This window comes from Melopsittacus undulatus, chromosome 7, assembly GCF_012275295.1.
Source record: "Melopsittacus undulatus isolate bMelUnd1 chromosome 7, bMelUnd1.mat.Z, whole genome shotgun sequence".
Lineage (NCBI taxonomy): Eukaryota > Metazoa > Chordata > Aves > Psittaciformes > Psittaculidae > Melopsittacus > Melopsittacus undulatus.
The window spans coordinates 21,116,641-21,140,446 of NC_047533.1; the positions used below are offsets into that span (position 1 = coordinate 21,116,641).

Below are 23,806 nucleotides of genomic sequence, written 5' to 3' on the forward strand. Positions count from 1 at the left end.
TTAAAAACACATTTACTTTTTTCTACATTGTTTCTCATGTTTATGAGTGTTTAGATTGATTACTTTTATTTTTATTTGATTGAATAATGCCTCTACTTCTTTAAAATGTATTATTCGCAGATCAGTGGGAACAGTTCAATTAAAATGACCAGCCACTAGAAAATATTCAAAGATCAGAAGAAAAGCTATTTTGGGAAAAAACAGCAATGGTTATTTGCCTTATTGATATGATTTATTGATTTTAGGTCGTTTGTTGTTTTATTTTTTTAATTTGAATGTAAATTAAAATTCATAATAAAAGTCATTTAATTGAGAAATAGAAATTAAAGTTACAAAATTATAAGTCACAAAAAAGGTCAATGTAATAAAGTTGTATTTTACAAAAACATTAAAAACTTGCTTTTCAGACAGATAAATAAAGACAATTCTCACCACAATCAGTGAAGAGCAGTGGCTGATTAGTCCCTTTAAATGTAAATCCTGTAGGCTAGACCAGACCCATATTAATTATTAAGATGAGATAACAGAAAAGAAATAATATTCAGAACTGGAAAAATAAATATTTATTCCAGAGGGGTGTACCACTCACTTGAGTATCCCATCTACAGAGGGTCATACTGAAGAAAACCTGACAGTGAATATCTTCTGTAGTATATATTGTATCTTACACATTAAAAACAATAATTTTGAAACACAGCCTGAAGGATAATATTTTAAGGAATTTTCTTTATGGAACTGGGTTAGCTTGAATTTTCAAGCTGGGAATGTAAAAAATGCCTCTTTTTGTTAGTTGAGGAAGCAGTTCAGTATGCTGGAGCTGTTCATTAGGGAGGAAAAAGAAGCAAGTGCAGACTCCTGGCCAGAGCCCAGCTGTCTGTTAGAGTTCCAGAGCTTGTCCTTATTCACTTCTATTTGTTCTTCTCTCACTTGTTCATTCACATCCTTACCACTGAATCACGGAACAAGAAACTGTGAAATCTTTGGCTCAGTGAATTTTGGTATAGTTTTGGATCCGTAGGCATTCTGTGACTGAATGTAGTTGGCAATATTTTTAATTACGTGTTTCCTTAGAGCTTTGACCTAATGTATTCAGTCATAGGTGGCAAATTTTTGTGTCTAGAAACACGGAATTGAAACACTACAATGGACTTTATTGATAGATTTTCCAAAACGCTGGCACTATAAAAGAATGAATATGTATTTCTATATACATTTCATAAAGTATTTATAAACAAGCTTCACAAAATAAATATTTTAAAACTATTTCATAAACTAAATTCTGATCCATTTTTGAATAAATATAGATCAATTTTTATGGTGCAAACTTATTTGATTCTCATTTCTATATAATAGTAGTCCATAGGATTTGCTCCGTTGTTATTAATGAAGTGGTGATAGATGGATCCATGGAATTTTGGATATGTCTGAATCCAAAAAATAATTCCTTGGAGTTATTACAAAATCTTGAAACTGAGCACATGTTCTGAAGAAGCAAGTACATGGGTTTGGTCTCATAAAATACTGAAGGAAAAGAAAGATTTTCTTAACTTCCTGGCTACTAATGAAATAAATGTAAAAATCTATAGAAAATATTAAGGAAATATTACATAAGTAAGGTAAGATGGAAGGTAGGTGAAGGAAGTCTGGATGGCCAGAGTTTTGAGCCCCAGCTCTAACAGGTTTAACCATGAAGTCTGGTCATATTTTACACCTGGGTCGGACCAATCCCAGGCACAGCTACAGGTTGGGCAAAAAGCAAATTCAGAACAGCCCTGTGGAGAAGGACTTGGGGGTGTTGATTGATGAGAAAATGAACATGAGCCAGCAGTGTGCGCTTACAGCCCAGAAAGCCAACCCTATCCTGTCCTGCATCAAAAGAAGCGTGACCAGCAGGTCAAAGGAGGTGATCCTGCCCCTCTCCTCTGCTCTTGTGAGACCTCACTTGGAGTATTGTGTGCAGTTCTGGTGTCCTCAACATAAAAAGGACATGGAACTGTTAGAACAAGTCCAGAGGAGGGCCAGGAGGATGATCAGGGGACTGGAGCACCTCCCATATGAAGACAGGCTGAGTAAGTTGGGGCTGTTCAGCCTGGAGAAGAGAAGGCTGCATGGAGACCTCTTAACAGCCTTCCAGTATCTGAAGGGGGCCTACAGGGTTGCTGGGGAGGGACTATTCAGTAGGGACTGTAGTGACAGGACAAGGGGTAACGGATTGAAACTTAAACAGGGTAAGTTTAGATTGGATATAAGGAAGAAATTCTTTCCTGTTAGGGTGGTGAGGTACTGGAATGGGTTGCCCAGGGAATTTGTGAATGCTCCATCCCTGTCAATGTTCAAGGCCAGGTTGGATGAAGCTTTGGGTGATATGGTTTAGTGTGAGGTGTCCCTTCCCATGGCAGGGGGATTGGAACTAGATGATCTTAAGGTCCTTTCCAACCCTAACTATTCTATGATTCTATTGTCATACTGTTGGACTCTGTCTCAAATTTAAAACTGTCTAAGTACACTTGGTATAAGGGAGACTAAATTACTGTAATATTGGTTGTGCTTCCTCCAAACACAATACATTTACAATTGCTTTATACTCACTCCACTTTAGAGGTCTGATTCATGGGTGTGTCTATAACACTTACTACTCCTTTTGTCACTCCTGAGCAGCAGTTACTGCATCAGTGCAAGATGAAGTCCAAATATTAAAGAATCAGTGCTTTTTCACCTTCTATACCAGGCTGTAAACTGAAGCTATTTGCAGCTGCCTCATAAACGCTCTTGCTTTTCCTGGTGTGGGAATAGTTTTCTGTGAGGGGGCAGTAAGGTGGACAGTTGAAGCAAAGAACACTGCTAGCTATTTCCAGAAAAGCTACTCTTTGCCCTGCATCAGAAACCTGCAGTTCAAACTCACATCTAGTTGCTACTTTTTAGCTTGGCCAATTTATTTTAAGAAAATTTATATATCACATACACGTAATAAAATGCACACGGGAAGTCTGAAAGAAAGTAGAAAGTCACAGGTTTGTGGCAGAACAGACCTCTCTGTTTTCCCCTTTGGTAGGTACTTAGTGTGCAATGAAGGGCACCTTTCATATTCCACATCAATTTAGCTCCTATGCGATGGCTAATATATAGCTCACAATAACTTCCATAGCACTTCAGATTTCACTGTCAACATTTAGTTGGAGCACGTCAGCCCATCCTGATCTGATGAATTCATGTTTGACTTGAAAAAAGTTTTGTAGGTTTGAGTTTAAATTTGTGTTATTAAGTCAAAATCTGCTGCATTTTAGTCTGGTCCAGACTTTGAACATCTATATACAAACAGAACTCTAAAACATCAGAAGTGTCAAAGTCTTTAGACTTTTGTTTGCTTGTTTGTGTTGTTGTTGTTTGTTTGGTTTTTGGTTTTGTTATTTTTTGGGGTTTGTTTTGTTTTGTTTTTTTCTCCTGAGTGAGTAGGACAGCTGCAAGAAATTCTGAATTCTCTTGGAAGGCTCTGGAGGTCCTCTGAGGAGTTCAAAGGATCCCTTACGTTCTGAAAGAAACTACCCCGTTAGAAGTTTCAGGATGTTTAATTAGTACTCCTTTCTTTGTTCGTAGTTTGCAACAAAGACTCTTTCCCAGCTTTAGCTTAAACCATTAATGAAGAGGGTGTGTTAATTAAACAACTTGCTTATTTCTAATTGGCAACAGTACCCTAGCTCTCCTGAGACACAGAACTAAGCACATCAATGTCTGCTAAGAGACACTTGTGAATTTATAAGAGACATAGAAAATATTAAAGCATCCAGGGGAAGTAGCAATAATGAAAATCTTGTATGCTGAATGCTTCACAAGAGGCAAAACATGAAAACATGTGGATATTAATATTTTCAGGAGTCATCTTCTTGTTTTCTTGCACAGCATGCAGTTTGCACAACTAGATTTACAACTAAAACCCATTACTGAAAATTGGCAAGATGGTTTGAAATTTTCAGGTTTCACTGCAGTATGTAGAAACAATATTCAGCTCTCCTGCTCTTCTTTTTGTTGTGTCATGGTGGGTTTTTTTTTGGTGTTTTTTTTTCCAGATCTTTGCTTGTTCTGGTTATCATTGATTGAGAGAAAAGGAGACCAGTACAAGTATGAAAACAGCTTCTGAGATAGAATGCATTGATTTTACAGAACAAACTGGCAGTATTACCTCTTTTGAGACTTTTTTATCGACACTCACTAATGTATTAATTGGGAGTCCTACTGATAATCTCCTCAATTTAGGTTATGATAGGAGCATTAGCAGTTGTGTTGACAGACTTCCACAAAACCTTTCTATCTCAGTATTCAGTGTCAGTATAAAGAGGAATATCATGAGATGCTATCTGGTTTAGTTTACATTTTCTGAAAATAAAAAAAAAAAAAAAAAAACAAAAGTGGAGTTAGCTGGGGTCTGGGAGAAACACTGCCTGTGCTACTACCTTAAAAGATAGCTCATCTGAAATGTTTTACATGCAGTTTATTTTACCTGCAGACTTAAATACTGATAACTATTTTCTCACATACATAAATATGTTGAAGAGTCATATTTATGAAAATGTTGAAGAGCCACATTTGTACAGCAGTTTGCTGTATACTGAAACATATTGTAGTGAATTAATACAAAACTAAGCCTCATAAGAATGCAGTTTGAATTTTGGCTTATCATTCATTTATAGATGCTAATCTGTTGTGCATTTGCTATTTAGCTGAGAGAATAACTGATTTTCATATGGATTTGTAAGCATTTGTTTTATGAATTTAAATATTTTTTGTGCCTTAATGGAAACATATTGTGTCTTTTTCTTCTTTAGAGTACAGTAAAGTGCTTCTTTATTTTCACTGTTAAAGGTGTCATTTATTACTGAGAAGAAACTACCCTCTCTTCTAGATAGTTTCCTGTATATGTAATCCCACATGTACGAAGCTCCTTAAGGACAAAACCCCCTAAAATAGCAAACTAAACTTATTATTAATATGCTAGGTGGTTAGTCTGATAATTCATGTGACAACTTTGTCATATATGTTTCTTACATGATTTTAGTGTAATGCTGTGTCAATATTTTGAATTGATGCAAAACTTTATGTGATTTAGTTTGCTATTCTTTGTGAATGTCTAATATAGGCTTTCAAAAGACTTTTTGGAAGTCTAGGCCACAAGCTGCTGAACCACATTAGAAACATAGAATCATAGAATACTTAGGGTTGGAAAGGATCTTAAGATTGTCTAGTTCCAACATCCCTGGCATGGCTAGGGACACCTCACACTAAACCATATCACTCAAGGTTTCATCCAACCTGGTCTTGAACACTGCCAGGGATGGAGCATCCAAGCTTCCCTGGGCAACCCGTTCCAGTGCCTCACCACCCTCACAGTAAAGAATTTCTTCCTTATATCCAATCTAAACCTCTGCAGCTTAAATTTCAACCCATTACTCCTTGTCCTATTACTACAGTCCCTAATGAATAGTCACCAACTAGCTGAGGTGCCTAGGATTGCTCTGACCCAGGTGTAGGACCTTGCACTTGTCATGGTTAAACTTCATGACATTGGCATCAGCCCACCTCACAAGTGTGTCAAGGTCCCTCTGGATGGCATTCCTTCCCTCTAGCATGTCAACTCAACCACACAACTTGGTTCATCAGCAAACTTGCTGAGGGAGCACTCAATCCCACTGTCCATGTCACCAACAAAGCTGCTGAACAAGACCTGTCCCAACACCAATCCCTGAAGGACACCACTCGTCACTGGTCTCATTGTTTAGCTTTTGGCAATATGGTAGGAATTGTAGCATCAGTACTTCCATTTAATTCAGTAGGACTATTTGTATGAGCAGAATGAGAATTATTTAACAAAAATACTTTAAAATTTTTATGATGAGACACAACATATGCTGTATATTGCTGGAAAATTCACCTCCAGATGAGCACAAGCATTTTGTCTTTCTAAGCAATATTGAGAATTGCAGTGGAGGTGTGAAACAATTGTTTAGAAATGGCAGGGTACAGAGAATGGTAGCTTGGAAAATAACATGCTTGGTGTCACACAAGAAGTGATTGCACTGAATGGTTAAATAGCACTAAGGAAAAAAAAAAGAAAGAATTGTCCAGAAAAATTGTATATCGATAACAAATTGAAATCTGAACTTGTGTAGAGAAAGTACAGCAGTCGATCCATGGGATTAATATTATTTTTTTTTTTAAGTTAAAAATACCATGAATACAGTAACAGAAAACTTTTCTGTTGGTCTGGAAGGTAATCAAGCCAATGTAGGTTTAGAACTTTCTTACTACAGAAATGCTTATTTTTGTTGTGTTTGTCTCTGGGATAGATCAGACATTATTGGTTCAGTATTTACAGAAATTGTTCATGGACTAGTTCTTTTGCAGGCAGTAAACAGTTTTGTAAAACATCACCTTAGTTCACTAAGAATTAGTAGAGTTTTGGGTCTTTTTTAGTGAGGTCTGAGAGATATGAAAGATTCTGTGAAATAAAGTCAAATGAACATAGATTTGAAATACAGAGATAAAGAAAGAGAGTATTCTTTGTTCTGTCAGCTGCACTGCAGCTCAGGGAGCATTTTTTTTCAAATGTTTTTTCTTTGTTAAACATTCAAGGGGTCTCAGATTGGTCAGACTGGGTGCTTATCCATCTACATGTTTTTAAGAATCCATATTTTTAAGAATTAATTTTGAAAAAACACTACTGGATTTTTTTCTCATTTGCAGATTCCCAGTGTTGTCATAAATGTCAAGAACTTTATCTCGAGTTCTTTGGAGTGTACAGAAGCATTTTTAAAATGTAAGAAATTGCCTGCTCTTCCTTTTAGTAATCCCAATACTTAAATGATCTTGTGAGAAAATGGATCAAGTAACATTTAGAAGAAGATTTTTGTACCTAGGCTTTGGGATAGTGGCGTTTGAGTATACTAAAATATTTATATTAGGTTATATTTACATTTTTCTTATCCTTTCCTGAAAGGAGACCGCAGCAAAGCTAGGGTAGGTGATGATCAGGGTAGGAAAGAATTGTAAAAAAAAAAAGCTTGAAAATGAGGAGCAGAATTTATAACAATGTGCACATAAGAGTATCCCTGTTCAGAATAAGATGTCTAAATTACTTTGACCTTCTTTGTTTAGTTCTTATGTTTGACTGAGTGAAACATGAAAAAAAAAAAAAAAGAAAAATCTTTTACTTTACCTAGGACTATTTCCTTCTTAGTAAGAAACTTGAAATTGATTTTAACTTGTCATATTTCTTCTCTGAGGTAATATAAAATCTTTGTTTAATAAATGTATACAGAGGCTTTGTGGCCCATCAGGGTACCATGGCATTCCAGTGTATTGATTCTGCAGTGTTAAAGGGTGACATATTTGGTGTTAACAGACCATCAGTGTATTGGGATTTGAATTGTACACAGTAAGAATCACTGACTTTCCTGTAACATGACAGGCTTTCTAAAGCAGTGAAGTAACTACAGTAATAAAAAATTCCTCATGTGTAACCTTCAAAGAGTAATAAGTTTTTTTGTATAATTGTGCAGAAATTAAATTCATAAAATCAGAAAATCTTAGAAAAAAATAAGGAAATAAAAAAAAAAAACTTATTGACCTGTAACAACCAATACCATTTTGCAGTTTGTCCTCTGTAAAAATTCTTAACATCCAGAATTTCACTCTTGAAAAGTTTGTGTTTCTCTTTCCTTTCTGTAAAGTGTAATCTGTATCCTAGGTAAAGACCTTAACTTTTGTCAGTGTAGTTCATTTCAGTCAGCCAAAAGAGTATGTATACTAGAGAAGGTTAAAAAAAATTATAATCTATTTTATTGTCCTTCAAGTGAAGTGCTGTGTTTAGTTTTATTGACCTGGAGTGGTTTCTTTGGAAATAGCATTTTGATTATTTGATTGTATTGGGTTGATTACAATTATTGTGCAGAAAAAATTATCTAAGTCAAAAAAAGTGACCTAATTCTAGCTGCCTTTGGATACTAATTGTGGGTTTACCAGCTTTATGGATTTAAAACAGTCTATAGAACACAACTTCCAGATTTTTGCATGTTATTCCTGTATGGCATGCTTCAGTACTGGTTGTTCTGCAATGGCGTATAGAAAGCATTTTATATTATAAGTTTGCTCTGTTTTCTAACAACATAAGTATTTTGCTTAAGCAGATTTTCTAGGAAGTGACAGCTCTGAAAAACTGCAGACAGTGGTTGCTGGAAGCATTTCAGTATCAGGCAGTCTAAATAGAGCAGAAGGAGGGAGAAAATGAAATATCACCATATTTTAAAGATGACAGTTTTGCCAGAGATTCCTGTTCACTCCAGCTTAAAACAAATTGAGTAAATCAAGTATATCTAAAATGTCTGCACTCATTGAAGATGCACTACCTTTCTTGTTTTTATTTTTGGTTGGTATTTTTCTTTCCTTCTCCTTAAAAGCACAAGGGTGAACATTGACTTAGTAAATGCAAAACACACTGTGAGGAGTGTCCTGGTTTGAGCAGTAGCAGTCGTTTTTTCTCCTTCTTGGTAGCTGGTGCAGTGCTGTGTTTTGACTTTTGGGCTGAGAATGGTTGCTGATAGCAAGCATGTTTTGAGTTACTGCTCAAATGTTTGGTTTTATCCAAGGCCTTTTCTAAGCTCATGCTCTGCCAGGGAGGAGGGGAGGCCGGGAGGAAGGAGAGACAGGACACCTGACCCAACCTAGCCAAAGAGGTATTCCATACCATAACACGTCATGCCCAGGATGTAGAACTGGGAGAGACCGGGAAGGGCTGGACCTCTGGGGGGATGGAGGTGGTATCGGTTGGTGCTCAGTCGGGCAGGGTGGGGTGAGTTATGGGTCGGTGGCTGGTGAGGTGTTGTATTCTCTTTACTTGATATTGGCTTTATAATTATTATTTGTAGTAGTAATGGCAGTAGTGATTTGTGTTATGCCTTAGCTATTAAACTGTTCTTATCTCAATCCGTGGGGGCTACATTCTTTGTATTCTCCTTCCTAACTATCCGGGAGCTGGGGGAGCAAAGGGGGGGAGTGAATGAACAAGCTGTGTGTGGATTGATTTAAATCATGACAAGGAGCATAATTCTTCTGGTTTAATTATCTCTCAATAGTTTTGAATCATAACAGGCTTTCATGAAACCTAGTCATATAGTGAGAACCTAAGTAAAATCTGGAGTGATGAAACTGAAATGAAATATCATATTCTTCAGGATTATATTGTTGCTCAGAAATTAGAACTTTTTTAATTCAAATTCATTTAAATAACAAATATTATATATAAGGAATAAAATCAAGAGAATTTTTTGGTCAGATCAGGTTTTATAAACATTTCTTGATGCTGTGCTTTAAAAGAAATAATGAGATGGCTGTGTCAGATTTTTGACGTGATCTCCATCTCTTTAATAGCGTCATAGTAACTCATTGCCATTTACATGGTTGAAGCCCTCTGATTAAGCCATCTATTTTTTATTTTTAGAATAGATTTTGTAACCATGCTTCATCTGTGATTGCATGCCTTTGCTCCAAGACCCAGTCACTGTTACAAAGAATGCAGTTTTCTCCTCCTTCATATCATCAGAAATAAAAAGTAGCAAGGAAATTTGAGATAATGCTTATTTCAGAGACTTCACCCTCTCCCAGTTTCATGGGTTCCTGCTGCACTTCTTGCATCAAGATTGAGGAAGGTGACCTGGCCTGCTTGTTTCAATCTTGAATGATAACAAACATCCAGAAAGACATTTTTTATAAAGACTGGCCTTAAATGAAGGAGATGGGTGGAAGGAGTTTATTGAACATGACTCTTCCTACTTGAGTAGATATAATTGCTCATGATGAAATTCCTGTTCATCCCAGTAGCTGTGCGGTGTATGTCCAGTGTATACTTCTCTTCTGCTCCATTTTGATGTGGCACCAGACTTGATGCTATTATGTATTCCCTTCACAATTAACACAAAAGAGAGATAATATGCAGAAACACTTTCTTGGTGTTTATAAAGTTCTGTTAAGAGTGGTCCCCACTACCCACGAAGAAAAAGTTATGCTGGTGTGATGCCCACAGTCTGTGCAGATACTGACAAGGAGACACCAGGATACTTCTTACTGCCCTTTTCCTTCTGCTTCTGTAACTTACCTTGGTAGAGAAAGTCTTTTCACACTCTAAACACACACTGCATATTAGATTTAATTCAATGCAAAAGAAGTGGAGACACACTTAAGACAGATTTTGAGTCCCAGAATAAGCATTTTGCTATATCACTGAAAAAGGTGCTTTTTATTTTTGATGAAAAGGAGAAAAAAAGCCTCTCAACCCCAAACCTTAAACCAAAACAGCATATAGTGGTAATTCACATTCCCGTGTACCACTTCTGTACATAAGCTGATTTGTGTTGAGGAATTTATGAGCAAAAGGATTAGTGGTCACCTAATATTTGGAAGCATGAAAAATATGCTATGTTTGTAATGCCAGAGTACAATCTAATATGAGGTAATTTAACTGATCTCTCAAATATGTCAATGAAACTTTGTCCTGGGTTCAGCAGTAGCAGTTATTTTTTTCCTTCTTAGTAGCTGTTGCAGTGTTGTGTATTTTACTTTCAGCCTGGGAACAGCGCTGATAGCACTGATGTTTTTAGTTGTTGCTAAGTCCTGTTTACTCTGACCAAGGACTTTGTGAGTCTCGTGCTCTGCCAGGGAGGAGGGGAAGCCGGGAGGAAGCAGAGACAGGACACCTGACCCAAACTAGCCACAGAGGTATTCTGTACCACAGCACGTCATGCCCAGGATGTAGAACTGAGGGCAGATTCCCGGAAGGGCTAGGTCACTGTTCGAGTCGGGCTGGGTATCGGTCGGCAGGTGGTGAGTGGTTGTATCCTCTTCCTTTGTTATTTCCCTTATCATTATTATTATTATTATTATCAGTGGTAGCAGTAGTGGTTTGTGTTATACCTTACTTACTGAGTTGTTCTTACCTCAACCAATGGGAGTTGCATTCTTTCAATTCTCCTCCGCACCCCTCAGGGAGCAGGGCAGGAGGGAAGGTGGGGAGCAAGATAGAGACTGCATGGCCTGGTTGACGGCTGGGCTTAAGCCATGACAAACTTTCACTGCATTCCACTCTTCAGCTGCTTTCACGTGTATACTGTTAATACGGTAGCCTGATTTCGACACATAACTTAATTGCACATATATAACTACTGTCAAATCTAGCTTAATTTTGGTCATTTCAGATTTAATGTAAAATGATGCCCAAGAAATTAAAGGTCACTTAATTAACTGCTCATTTTTCTCTCTATTTTGTTCTGTATTCTACAGCATGTATTAAAGATAAAAGCAACTTTCTCTGTTTCCATTAACAAAAGTGAATAGAGAAGAAAAAGCAATTACTTGTAGAATGTAAAATCCTTTTGATAATTTAACAGACTTTAATTAAAACAATCTACCATGCTGCGCTCATAAGACAGACTATGACAAATGCTCTTACTTGTAATGAAACATTCAGAAAGGACTTTAAAAGTTGCAACTTATTTTGAAGCATGGAATTTATATTTCCTTTGACAGGCAACACATACATACAAAAACCCCTCTGGTTTCGAACTTAATTTTAAGAAAGTGAACAATTGACAATGCAAACAGCTTTACACTGTCAGTATATTTCCAGAATGTTTTGCATATATATAACATAGCATCTAAGGATCACTCTATTCTTCATAAACTTAGCTTGTCATTATGGTGCTTCCATTATGTAACTTAAGTGGGTATTAGGATGAATATTTGGGGTAACTGAGAATTTCTATATTCTTACAAACCATTTGACTACAACTTGGAGGTACACTGAAGAGAGACTCAGGAAAGCTAATTTCAGTTTTCATCTACTGAGCAATACTCACCTATAAATAATGCTGTTTTATGAATCTGCATGCTTTCTGTAGTCTGTTCCAATAGTAGATTTAGCTTATGTCCATTTAAAAGATGCAGTCTGACCCTGCTCTTGACATTTCTTTTCAAATTGGTGATAGACTTGTAGCAATGCTTACTTTTGTAATATTTTATTTTCTTAGTGGTCTTGATTAATTACTGTTTTTTTCCTTTTATTACTACAACATCTCTACAAAGTGGGAAGTTGACCTGATCAGTGAGTTTTCTGGGGTGAGAGTGACAATATTTGTACTTTGGAATTCGATATCTTTATATCAAATTGGTGAGTCTACCCTCGCCATCTTCTGCCTACAGATCCTGTATGAGGCAGTTAAACCCAGCTGCTACCTGCATCTCTCCCCCTCACTTCTTTCCATAACTTTTTCTTTTAGTTTACTTTAGTTTTGGCTGTTCTGAGGGGACTCTACGTTTAGAGTCTTACTGTGCCTTTGGCATAATCCACTTTGCTGCCTGACATCTGGAGACCAGGAGTAATCCACCTGGGAACAAGCAGCGGGTCTCCTGCTGCTCAAACAGTCTCTGCTCCACTATGCAACATTATTGCATTTGTTCTCCTCTATAGGTAATCCCTTGTTAGCCCCCCTGAAGCAAAGGCAGGCATGAGGTGGGGGGGGGGGGGACACAACGACTACAAGAGAAGCCCCTGAAGCCTGTTATACCCCCAAGTATCGAAGTAGGGTCTATATTGAACAGGGATTACTGGCCTTGTGTCTCCAAAGGCTGAAGTGTAAACAACTCCTGTGAAGTCTGTTGTGTCCGTGAGATGAAAAGTAATAGTTCACATTACAAAGTAAGCCATAAATGTATCAGCTTGCTATTTCTGCCACATCATAGCAGTCTGTTTTAAATATATCTGTAAAGCTTTTAATTCCATACATAATACTTGTATCAAAAGCATTTCTCTGATGTCCCCTTTGGCTTTGCAGTTGCAAATGGGGTAGGCAGCAACTTTAATTGGCATATACCATTCCATGCAGATTGTAAATTAGGCAATGATTTAAAAAGTCTTCTTTAAAATAAAACAATTATAAATGGCATTAAAAGACAAAACTGCATTAAAAAACCCACATATTTGTCATTCGCCTCAGTTTTTCTATACGTTGGGCACTGAAGTCTCACCAATTTTTATTTTCTTTCTTTCTCTTTTGATGAGTGGGGATGATGGCTGGAAAAATTATAAACCAGTGTAATACTGTGCCTGAAGTGACAAAATATCACTAGCAAAAAATGCAGATGTTCTGTCTCTAGTCACATTAATTCTAGGCCTTGGAAGAGTACATTCCTTTTTCTGTCTGTATGGTTTATTCTCTTCTGCATTGGCCTTCGGTACTAGGAATAGACAATGATTGTAGTGTCATTGTCAGGTAGGAGGAAGGTGACACGGAAATAATTTTCATACATAAGTCTCAGAGGTACAATATATCAAATACCCTTTCAGAGGATCAAATACACAGGTGTTAATTCTGTGTTGGCTATTTTTTTAATGGAATAAATTACATGAGCAGGAAAATTAGGAATGAGAAAAGGAAGAAAGGAAGAGAGAATCAAAGACAGGTACATTATAGGGCTGTGGTCAGTATAGGGGTAAAGGTTTGACAAATGTCAACTGAGATAGACACTAAAGGGATAATTAAAAGAAAGCTTTATTAAGCTATATTAGCAAAACAAGAGTGAGAGAGGAGCAGGACAATTCTTACACTTAGAGGTGAAAGTTAATATAGACGTGATGCAGAATTGAAAGTAAAACTTTGCCTTGATCTTAAACAAAGGTGATAGTGTTGTACATGGGAGGTAAAAGCTGGAAGTATCTGAGATAAAAGCAAAACTTGAAGTCTGATATATGTAAGTCAAGGAGGAATGGATAAACATCATCACAGAATTGTGGGTGATATAAAACAAAGCATCCCATATCTTCCTGTGAATGAATGTTAGGACAGAAATGGTGCTGTTTTGTCAGAGAATAAAAAGTACAGTATTTATTTTTAAGTAGGGATGAAGGTAAAAAAGAAGGGATAAAGGTCTACAAGGGTGACAATTTTTTATCAAAGTAGAGCAGAATTTATATGAAAAAAAAGGTTGCTGACAGGAAGAAGGAAGATGGGATAAAAACGGAAGTTGAAAATGAAAGCAGTTCGTGCAAAACAATCTGATAACTTCCTTTGAAAAGATAATAAATTTCCCAGATAAAATTTAGTTATTTCTCTCTTTGGACTTCAGCAAGCAGTTGATACTGTGCCACCTGGGAAGTTATTTGTGCAGCAGAGGAGGATGGTAATTGCTAGAGGAATTACAAAATATGTAAAAAATTCGCTAAAATGAGATGGCAGTTGGTGTTGTTGCAAGGATAAGGGTAAATAGAGGGAAAGTTAATCAAGCCAAGCATGAGTCTTAAGACTGATTTTGCTTTATACTTTAATGCTTGTGCATAGAATGCAAATTTAGTAATGAAACTTGATTATGAAACAAATATGATAAACATCATGAGTTTGTGTGAGAATTATACTGTAGCAGATGAAGGACGAGGAAACTCTTTAGACTGTAGCATTAAAATGAACCTAAACTCCTCAAAATACAATAGCAAGAACAAGACAAGCTGTAAATTCAGTTATGAAATTGTGATATGGAAGCAATAGAGAAAGAGGATAATTTAATGAATTAGGTAGAATTACTAGGAGCAGCAGTGTGACACAGGGAAACTTGTTTCTGCAATGTAAGGCTGAATCAAGTTGTGTGCTGCTGTGAAAGAAATGGACATATTCATATGATTTGAGGAGTCATTTATGAGACTTCATCTGAAAAATCATTATATTTTTCTGGTCAATGATATTGAGGAAGAGTTTAGCTGAATTATAAGAATTTCTAATTACATTTTGAGATTCAGAAAGAGCTGTTTAATAACCATGGAATATAAAGTTAGCTGTGAAAGAGTTGACTAATTCAGACTTAAGAATTAAGTACTTTACAGGAATTCTTTAGGAGTTGACTTATACAGACATAAGGCTGTTGAGAGACATGCTGTGGCAGGCTGAAATTGGATGGCTGAAGTTGTTACTGTCCTCAAGGCATGAATACTTTAACCTCCTTTGAATCACTTTTTGAACCATTGTCTGGTATATTGGGGTAATTCTGGAATTCTTTTACTTTTGTACACCCATTGAACTCATTCATAGGCATACCGTATAACACTGCCCTGAAGGCTTTATGCCATTGATGTATGCTACATGTACCTCAGAGCCTTGAGAAAGTAAATATTGAGGTGAGATCTGATTGCTCTTCATAAAAATATTTTGAATAACTACCAGCAAAAAAGTATTAATGGATAATGTTGATATAATAGCAATTAATACACCACTGTATTCTCAGTCTAGAAATTACAAAAAATATTTCAACCTTCTGGAAGTATGAGGTGATGTAAAAATATCTTGCTAATTTTGAAATGGAACTTCATCAGTTTGGAAAAAGAATTATACAGGTATTTTCTTTCCAGTATGTTCCTGTACTTCTAAGAAAAAAGAAAATAAAGTTAAAAAAAAAACAAACCCATGGGACAGGCTTTTCACAGGCTTTTTTTTTTAATGGTGGATTAAATTATTAGTAGAATTATCTACACCAAGCTCAAGTTATGTTCTGTAAGCTGTTTAAAGAGCAGCATAAAACAGTGTGAGATTTGAAGCATGAGAGGCATCTAAGGATATCAGTACATGCTGTACTGTTTTTGTGAGCCTTTTTTTCTTGACATGGCAGTATTACTAAATCCAGAGTGTTGCTGTCTGAAGATTGTAATAACTTAAATAGATAACATTTTTACACATTAGGGTGCTTCCTAAAGCTTAGTTCAGTAATGTAAGTGACAGAATTTTAATAAATGTATTATGGAAGTAATATGCAAGACTTATGGAAGACTATATTATTGAGACTTTTTTTAGGTAGATTAATCTTATGCTATTCTACTCTGTGCCTTCAAAAACCTATTAACAAATTGTATTTCTGAACTATCTGAAATAAGTAAACACATGTATTGAAAATGGAACAATAATATCATTATAGTGGATCGTATTGAAGACAGTTCTCTGCTTCAGGAATTGCAAGGCATTGTAGTAAATAGCATGAAATATGCAATATTTTTATTTTCACAGTGCTTATTATGATGGGGATAAGAGAGTTAAATGAGATATATTTATATTTAATGAGATACTATATTTTGGTTTTCATTCCTAACTATAGCTAGCAGAAGATATATTTTCATGATAAATTTACATTAGGGTTTGTGGTTTTTTTTTAGAAAAAACTGATTTCTTAACAGTTTAGCATGTGTGATATTTTTTTAATACTGAGGTATAAATTTTTTAGTTTGTGCAGTGAATGAATAAATTTCAGGGGAGTGGCACGGACACAGTCTTTCCATGTGTAACCACTGTCTTTGTGAGCCAGTGGTTAATACATCACCACATTACTGCAAAGCATGACTGTGAACATAATGCAATGCTGATATCCTAATAATAGGATGTGACAAGATTTGCCAGATGCCTAAATGTTTAAAATTCATTCACAGGCATAAAATAAGCAGGAAAGCAATAAAACAGAGAGTTTGTAAAGATAGTGAATGATACATGTTTATCTTATCAATTTTATGCTTGTAATGATGAGTTTAAAATGATAATTTGTGTATTTTTCTGATTTTGGTGTGAAGTAGAAAGCTTAGTTTTGACGGACTTGATTTACCTTTTTACTAACATTCAGGAGTTAGCAGTAACCACAATTAAGTTGTAAAACTAGACCCAGCTGATGCAAATAGTTAAGAATATGCCAAATTGAATTTAAGTAAGGATGAGAATACAGTCATCTTAAATCCTGTACTAACTCCAGGTGTTTTACCCTTTTAAGCTTATTTCATTAGATTTTTTTTTTTAATCAGGATTATGGATAGGTTTTCTTATATTAGACCATGCCTGCTTGTTACTGGAATTCTAATGACTAAAATCTATGCATCTCTGTGATGTTACAGGCTTTTTAGAAAAGACAGGCCGTGCAGGGGGGGAGGGGGAGTTGCCCTTTATGTTAGGGATATGAACGTATTATGGAACTGTCTGGGGACAGGTGAGCAGTCAATAGAGAGTTTGTGGGTCAGGGTTAAAGGGAAAACAGTGATGGGAGACATTACTGTGGGGGTCTCTTACAGACAGCCTGATCAAGAGGAATCTATAGATAAAGCACTCTACATACACATAGAAACACCCTCACGTTCACAGGCCCTCGTTCTCATGGGGACTTCAACTACCCTGATATCTGTTGGAGTGAAGGTACAGCCCAGCACAAGCAATCCAGGAGGTTCCTCGACTGTGTGGGAGACAAATTCCTTCTGCAAGTCATAGAGGATCCAACAAGGGGAGGTGCCATGCTTGACCTCATGCTCACAAACAGGCAAAGGCTGGTTGGAAATGTGATGCCCCAGGGCAGCCTTGGTTGCAGCAATCATGAGATAGTCAAATTCAAGATCCTCAGGACAGTGAGAAGAGCATGCAACAAGCTCACTGCCCTGAACTTCAAGAGAGCAGACTTTGACCTCTTCAGGAACCTGCTTAGTAAGGTTCCACAGGATATAGCCCTAGAGGGCTGGGGTGGGGGCAAGACTCTTGGTTGATATTCAAGGATCACCTGCTACAGGCTCAGGAATGTTGCATCCCAACTAGAAGGAAGTGCAGCAGGAGGACCAGGAGACCTCCTTGAGTGGATAAGGAGCTGCTGAGGAAAACTTGAAGGAAAAAAGAGGCTTATAAAAGTGGAAGAAAGGACAGGTGGCCTGGGATGAATACAGGGATGTTGTCCGGGAAGCTAGAGACCAAGGTAAGAAAGCTAAGGCCCAGTTAGAATTAAACTTTGTAGGGGATGTTAAGGATAAAAGCAAGGGATTCTATAGGTACATAACGAATAAAAAACAGACTAGAGAAAACATGGAATGACTCCAGAAGCTATATGGAGAACTGGCCACCCTGTATTTGGAGAAGGCTGAGGTTCTGAGTGACTTCTTTGCCTCGGTCTTCACTGGAAAGCTCTGATCACACCACCCAAGTCTTGGAAGGCAGACGCAGGGACTGTGAGAATGAAGACCCTAGACCCACTGGAGGAGAGGATCTGGTTTAAGATCATCTGAAGAACCTGAACACACACAAGTCCATGGGACCTGATGAAATCCATCCGCGGGTTCTGAAGGAGCTGGCGAATGAAGTTGCAAAGCCACTGGCCATCATATTTGAAAAATCATGGCAGTCAGGTGAAGTGACCAACTACTGGAAAAAGGGAAATATAACCCCCATTTTCAAGAAGGGGAAAGTGGATGACCCAGGGAATTACAGAGCAGTCAGTCTCACCTCTGCCTGGCAAAATCTTGGAGCAGATTCTGCTGGAAGGCATGCTAAGGCAAATGAAAAACAGCAAGGTGCTTGGTGACAGCCAGCATGGCTTCACTAAGGGGAAATCCTGCCTGACCAATTTGGTGGCTTTCTATGACAAGGCTACGGAAATGATGGACGGGGTAGAGCAGTTGATGTCATCTACCTGGACTTGTGCAAATCATTTGACACTGTCCCACATGACATCCTTGTCTCTGAATTGGAGAGACATCAGTTGGTTACATGGACCACTCGGTGGATAAAGAACTGGATGGATGGGCGCATGCAAAGTGTTGTGGTCAATGGTTCAATGTCCAGCTGGAGACCTGTAACGAGTGGTGTCCCTCAGGGATTGGTGTTGGGACTGGTCTTGTTCAGCAGCTTTGTTGGTGACATGGACAGTGGGATTGAGTGCGCCCTCAGCAAGTTTGCTGATGACAACAAGCTGTGTGGTTCTGTTGATTCACTGGAGGGAAGGAATTCCATCCAGAGGGACCTTGACACTCGTGTGAGGTGGGCTGATGCCATCCTCATGAATTTTAACCATGCCAAGTGCAAGGTCCTCCATCTGTGTCAGAGCAATCCCAGGTACAGCTACAGGTTGGGCAGAGGAGAGATTCAGAGCAGCCCTGTGGAGAAGGACTTGGGGGTGTTGGTCAATGAGAAAATGAACAAGAGCCAGCAGTGTGCACTCACAGCCCAGAAAGCCAACCGTATCCTGGGCTGCATCAAGAGGAGCGTGACCAGCAGGTCGAAGGAGGTGATCCTGCCCCTCTACTCTGCTCTCTTGAGACCTCACTTGGAGTATTGTGTACAGTTCTGGTGTCTTCAACATAAAAAGGACAAGGAACTGTTGGAACACGTCTAGAGGTGGGTTCCGAGTATGATCAGGGGGCTTGAGCCCCTCATGTATGAAGACAGGCTGAGTAAGTTGGGGCTGTTCAGCCTGGAGAAGAGAAGGCTCTGTGGAGACCTCATAGCAGCCTTCCAGTATCTGAAGGGGGCCTACAGGGATGCTGGTGAGAGACTCTTCATTAGGGACTGTAATGATATGACAAGGGGTAACGGGTTCAAACTTAAACAGCTGAGGTTTAGACTGGATATAAGGAAGAAATTCTTTACTGGTGAGGCATTGGAATGGGCTGCCCAGGGAAGTTGTGAATGCTCCATCCCTGTCAGTATTCAAGGCCAGGTTGGACGAAGCCTTGGGTGATATGGTTTAGTGTGAGGTGTCCCTGGCAATAGCAGGAGGGTTGGAACTTGATGATCTTGAGGTCCTTTCCAATCCTAACTATTCTATGATTCTATGAATTCATGATCACAGTCCTCACTAATTTCGTTTTCAGACAAGCTTTTAATTAATTTCATTTTAGCTATATTTTTATCCTATATATGGCTTTAATGATGTACAAGAATTGTACAAATGGCACAACATAAACCTATATTATTGAATATTTTATTTGATGATTAATTTTATTTTGTTTAAGAATATGAGAATTAATATTCATTATTCAACATGTACATTCAAACAGAATGTATTTAATACACTTCCTACAATTCCTTATGCCTTCTTTTGATTTTTGTGACAAACTGAAAATGAAGTTGTGTGTTTAAAATGAGTTTAAAAATAGATTAGAAGCATCTTCTGGAAAGTAACAGGATATCTATAGGAGACATATTTTTATGTGGCCTTTTCTGTAGTAGGGAAAAATAAGGATGTTGTGTCTTTCAGGTCTGTTTAAGACATGTTGAATGTTGCTGCTAGTTGTAAGTTTTTAAATTTTTAGTAATACATACACTTCAATCAGATTAATATATGATATATTGTGCAATCATAATGTATTTACAGATACAAATTTAGTGCTAGGAAGAGATAGAGATGAGTGGCAAAAAAATATCAATATAAGGATGATTGCAGAAGTCAGTCATTCTGAGTTTGTAGCAATATATTGTGGCTGTGATCATCTATACTCAAAGTTTGACTTCTCATTTGATGGATGTTAATTGTGTATAATAACATATATATCACTAGTACTAAAATTTCACTTTCCAATTGCAACGGATATATAAGTTAATGAAAAAGAAGAAACAAATACGAATATGAACAAATAAACTTGGTATTATCATTACAATATTAATATGCTGCAGCATTGAAATTCTGGAACAGATTTCCCATTGAAATATTCATACAAAAAATGTAATCTATCAAGGAAATATGTGAAATTATGCCTATGATAAATAGAAAATGGACTTGGTATGTAATAAAAAACTTTCAGGCCTGCATTTCAGTGTTATGGACTGGATTAGCGTAGAACTGCAAGCATCTTGCTCATGAAAAGTGAGGCAATGACTCTCAGTTCTTCATTTAACTCTTTCGTACATGTGCATTTCCATGCCAGGAAATAGGAATAGGAAAACCAGTGATAACTATTTTCTGGAAATTAGCAAGATTTTTTCAGCTGCCGTAGAAAAGTGTGGAAAACAGCAACTCATTTTACAGAAACATAGTCAATGAGAAAAGATAATTTTCTGATTTTTTTTTAACTAATCATTACATATGATACAATGATACATTAATGCTACGGAGCACAGGAAGGGTTTATTTCGGTTTGAAGTCGAGTCCATACTTGGAGTCTTGCTGCACATATTTTAGTGCACCACTGACACTTCCGATGCATTGTCTTTCTTCCAGTATTGTCATCAGGGTATTACATGGTGTGTGGCACTTGCAATGCAGACACAAGGTCCTCCATCAGTTTACTCTCTGAAACTGCGTAGTGTATGCCTAAGATTGGCAAGTGATACAAACTCTCTTGCCTGTTAAGATGCAATGTAGAAAGGCACAATAAATTGCAGTCATCCTTCGTTTTTTATACTGCACCAGCAGCTAAAACACATACACACATTTAGACCACCATGATTATCTGAATTTGTGAGGATACAATATGTTGTATCTTTGATAAAAAGATCCAACACTTTGTCTAGTATGTGTCAGGTAATTGTTTTTTTCTTGTTTAGCTTTTATTTTGCATTGATTTATGATTTGATTTGTTAACTGAAAAAATAATGTTTCTTTCATAGAAGAAAGCTCTAATTATAGAAAAAATCTGTTACATTTATGAGCCTCTTGGACTTCAGAAATATCATATGAATACACCAAATGCTCACAATTGTATCTGTGTCTTGGAGAAAGATATTTAAAATACATGTTAGTAGATCCATGTTGATTGCAGTGAATGCATTCCCCTACAAGTTAGCAAAGCTTATTTTTACTATTAATTTGAATAGCTGTTGAAGTTAAAAGTTTGAGGTACTCAATGTACTTAAATGTTTGGTAAAGAGATTGATCAAATTAGATAGACAGGTAGATGTGTTACCAATATTTATATATATTGTTTTTTGGCTCGTGTGTTTTTGCTGTTTAGTCAAGCTAAGACAGTGGAAACTGAACAAAGAGATTCGCATATAATTGGATTGATGATGATGATGAAGGATTTTACTGTGGCATAAATATATTTCTTCTGCAACCAAAGCAGAATATTTTGCTTACAGGAAGCCCAGATGGCTTCCAGTAAGAAGTTCGTATTTAGACTGAAGAACAGACGTTTCTTATTTGAGGACATTTGGGAGTCTTTTATGGATTATGTTCATAGAGCAAAAACTGTTTTGTAGAGATGCTTGACATTGCTATCTTACATTTATATAATTTGGCTTTAACTTTGTATATGTGTAATAGAGTAGAAGTGATTCATTATAACATTGGAAAATAAGGACTTAGTAGTGAGTAATGTAATCTAAATATATAATAATCAATAATTCAGAAACACTGGAAAACCTGAAAAGACTAGCAAAAGCCAGCCAAATATATTACATAACTGACACACAATGGGTTAACATTTTTTGTGTAGAAGACCCATTTCTGAATATTTTAAGAGCTTTTTTTTAAGAATATATTGGACAGAAACCTTCACTGTTTGTTATCAGAAGTGCATGTCTCTTCAGTGTTTTGTTTTGTTCATAAACATATTGATCAAAACGATTCAAAGAAAATATATTTTCACTTAGATCTCCATTTTCTTTATGTTCCCTTTAAGTGTAATGGTTGATACCTGGCATTTTGAATAACTTAGATGTTCATAGAATTATCACTGTATATTGTATGTTGCCATCAAAATCTGTCTCACTCCCTTTTTTCAGGGGCTGTGGGTGAGGTGGATGAGGGGGGACAAGAGTTTCCTGTTTATTTTCATATAAAATTCCTATTCTTTTCTTCTTATAACTGTTTGATATCATTAGCGACTTACCACACTATTTCTGCCATCACTCCATGGAGAAAAGTTATCCTTGCCACTGATACCCCAATCATACTATTTTTTCCTCTGTCTGTAATAAGTACAGGTAAGAAAAGCAGGAATACATAAATCACTACAATTTCTCTATGATTTAAAACCATCCTGTTCCTGGACATAGTCTACTTAATTAATTCTTTTTCTTAAGCGATGTGTAATACTATTCTTACTCTTTTTTTGCTGCCAAATAGTTACTTTATGGAGTCTGTTTGGACCAAAGGGAGAAAGAATTTTTTACTCGCTTAAAACATCTGTTATACAGGATTAGGTTAGCCAGAAAATCTACTCACATCCCTGTAAGTAGACATATATTTTTGTATTTTTCATAGGTGGATACAGTGCAGACTACACAGCACCCTGGCCACATTGAGGAATCATGTAAAATCAATGTATGTTCTCGTAAGTGAATTATTTATGAAAGGAAACTCCAACTCTAAGGGATGTTAGATCACAAAGTATACGAACTCTCTTTGCTCTCATGTTAAGAAATTGATTCCCAGGGGAAAGGTTTACTGCAGAACTAAGTGGACTTTGAAAGCAAAGCTATTAAAAAAATAAAAATAAAAAATAAAAGAAAGGAAAGGAAAAGGAAAAAGATAGGGAAAAGGAAAGGAAAAAAAAGGAAAAGAAAAGAAAAAAAAGAGAAACCATGATAAATCATTTTAAAATCCCCAGAAAACAAGAGATTCAGGTTACATTTTGGATACACTGGGAGAGAGATTAAACAGATTCAAGCATCCAAACCAAAAAAAACCCAAAAGGTATGTGAGAAAGGTTGTTAAACAGAATAAGTGGAGGAACAGGATCAAATAAAATCTAATTTAAGAATATTAATAGGTTGAAAAAAATCAGTTTTCTGCTTTGTACCATCTTTGAAAGAGCTGAAATTTGATTAGATGATTGCTTCAGTTAGTAACTGGGAGATGAGTATGAACAAGACTAAATTTTCAGTGTTTGAGTTAAGGAGGCATTTGTGGTTTGTGGGAAAAAAAAGAACAACCCTAATGATGTGCTAGATAAACAAAAAAATTGTACCTCAGGACTGAATTTCTAGAAATCCAAACACAGTTTTCATATGTGAAAGTCTGTATTACTTGGGGACCTGAGACAAAGTGGGGGAGA

General features: G+C 36.8%; 1 protein-coding gene across 4 annotated transcripts in view; it reads left to right on the top strand.

Annotated features, from left to right (window-relative positions):
• PCDH7 (protocadherin 7) overlaps positions 1–23,806 on the top strand; it is a 290,346-nt gene that overhangs the window by 35,315 nt on the left and 231,225 nt on the right. For 2 of the 4 annotated variants that reach the window (XM_013128453.3, XM_031046920.2), the window contains exon 2: positions 23,014–23,073. The exons of 1 other annotated variant lie outside the window; for it this stretch is intronic. In XM_013128453.3, coding sequence (XP_012983907.1) covers positions 23,014–23,073 — 60 coding nt within the window. Of the gene's footprint in view, positions 1–6,735; positions 7,062–23,013; positions 23,074–23,806 lie in introns of those variants that run through there. One more of the 4 variants, XM_031046921.2, reaches the window with a different exon arrangement.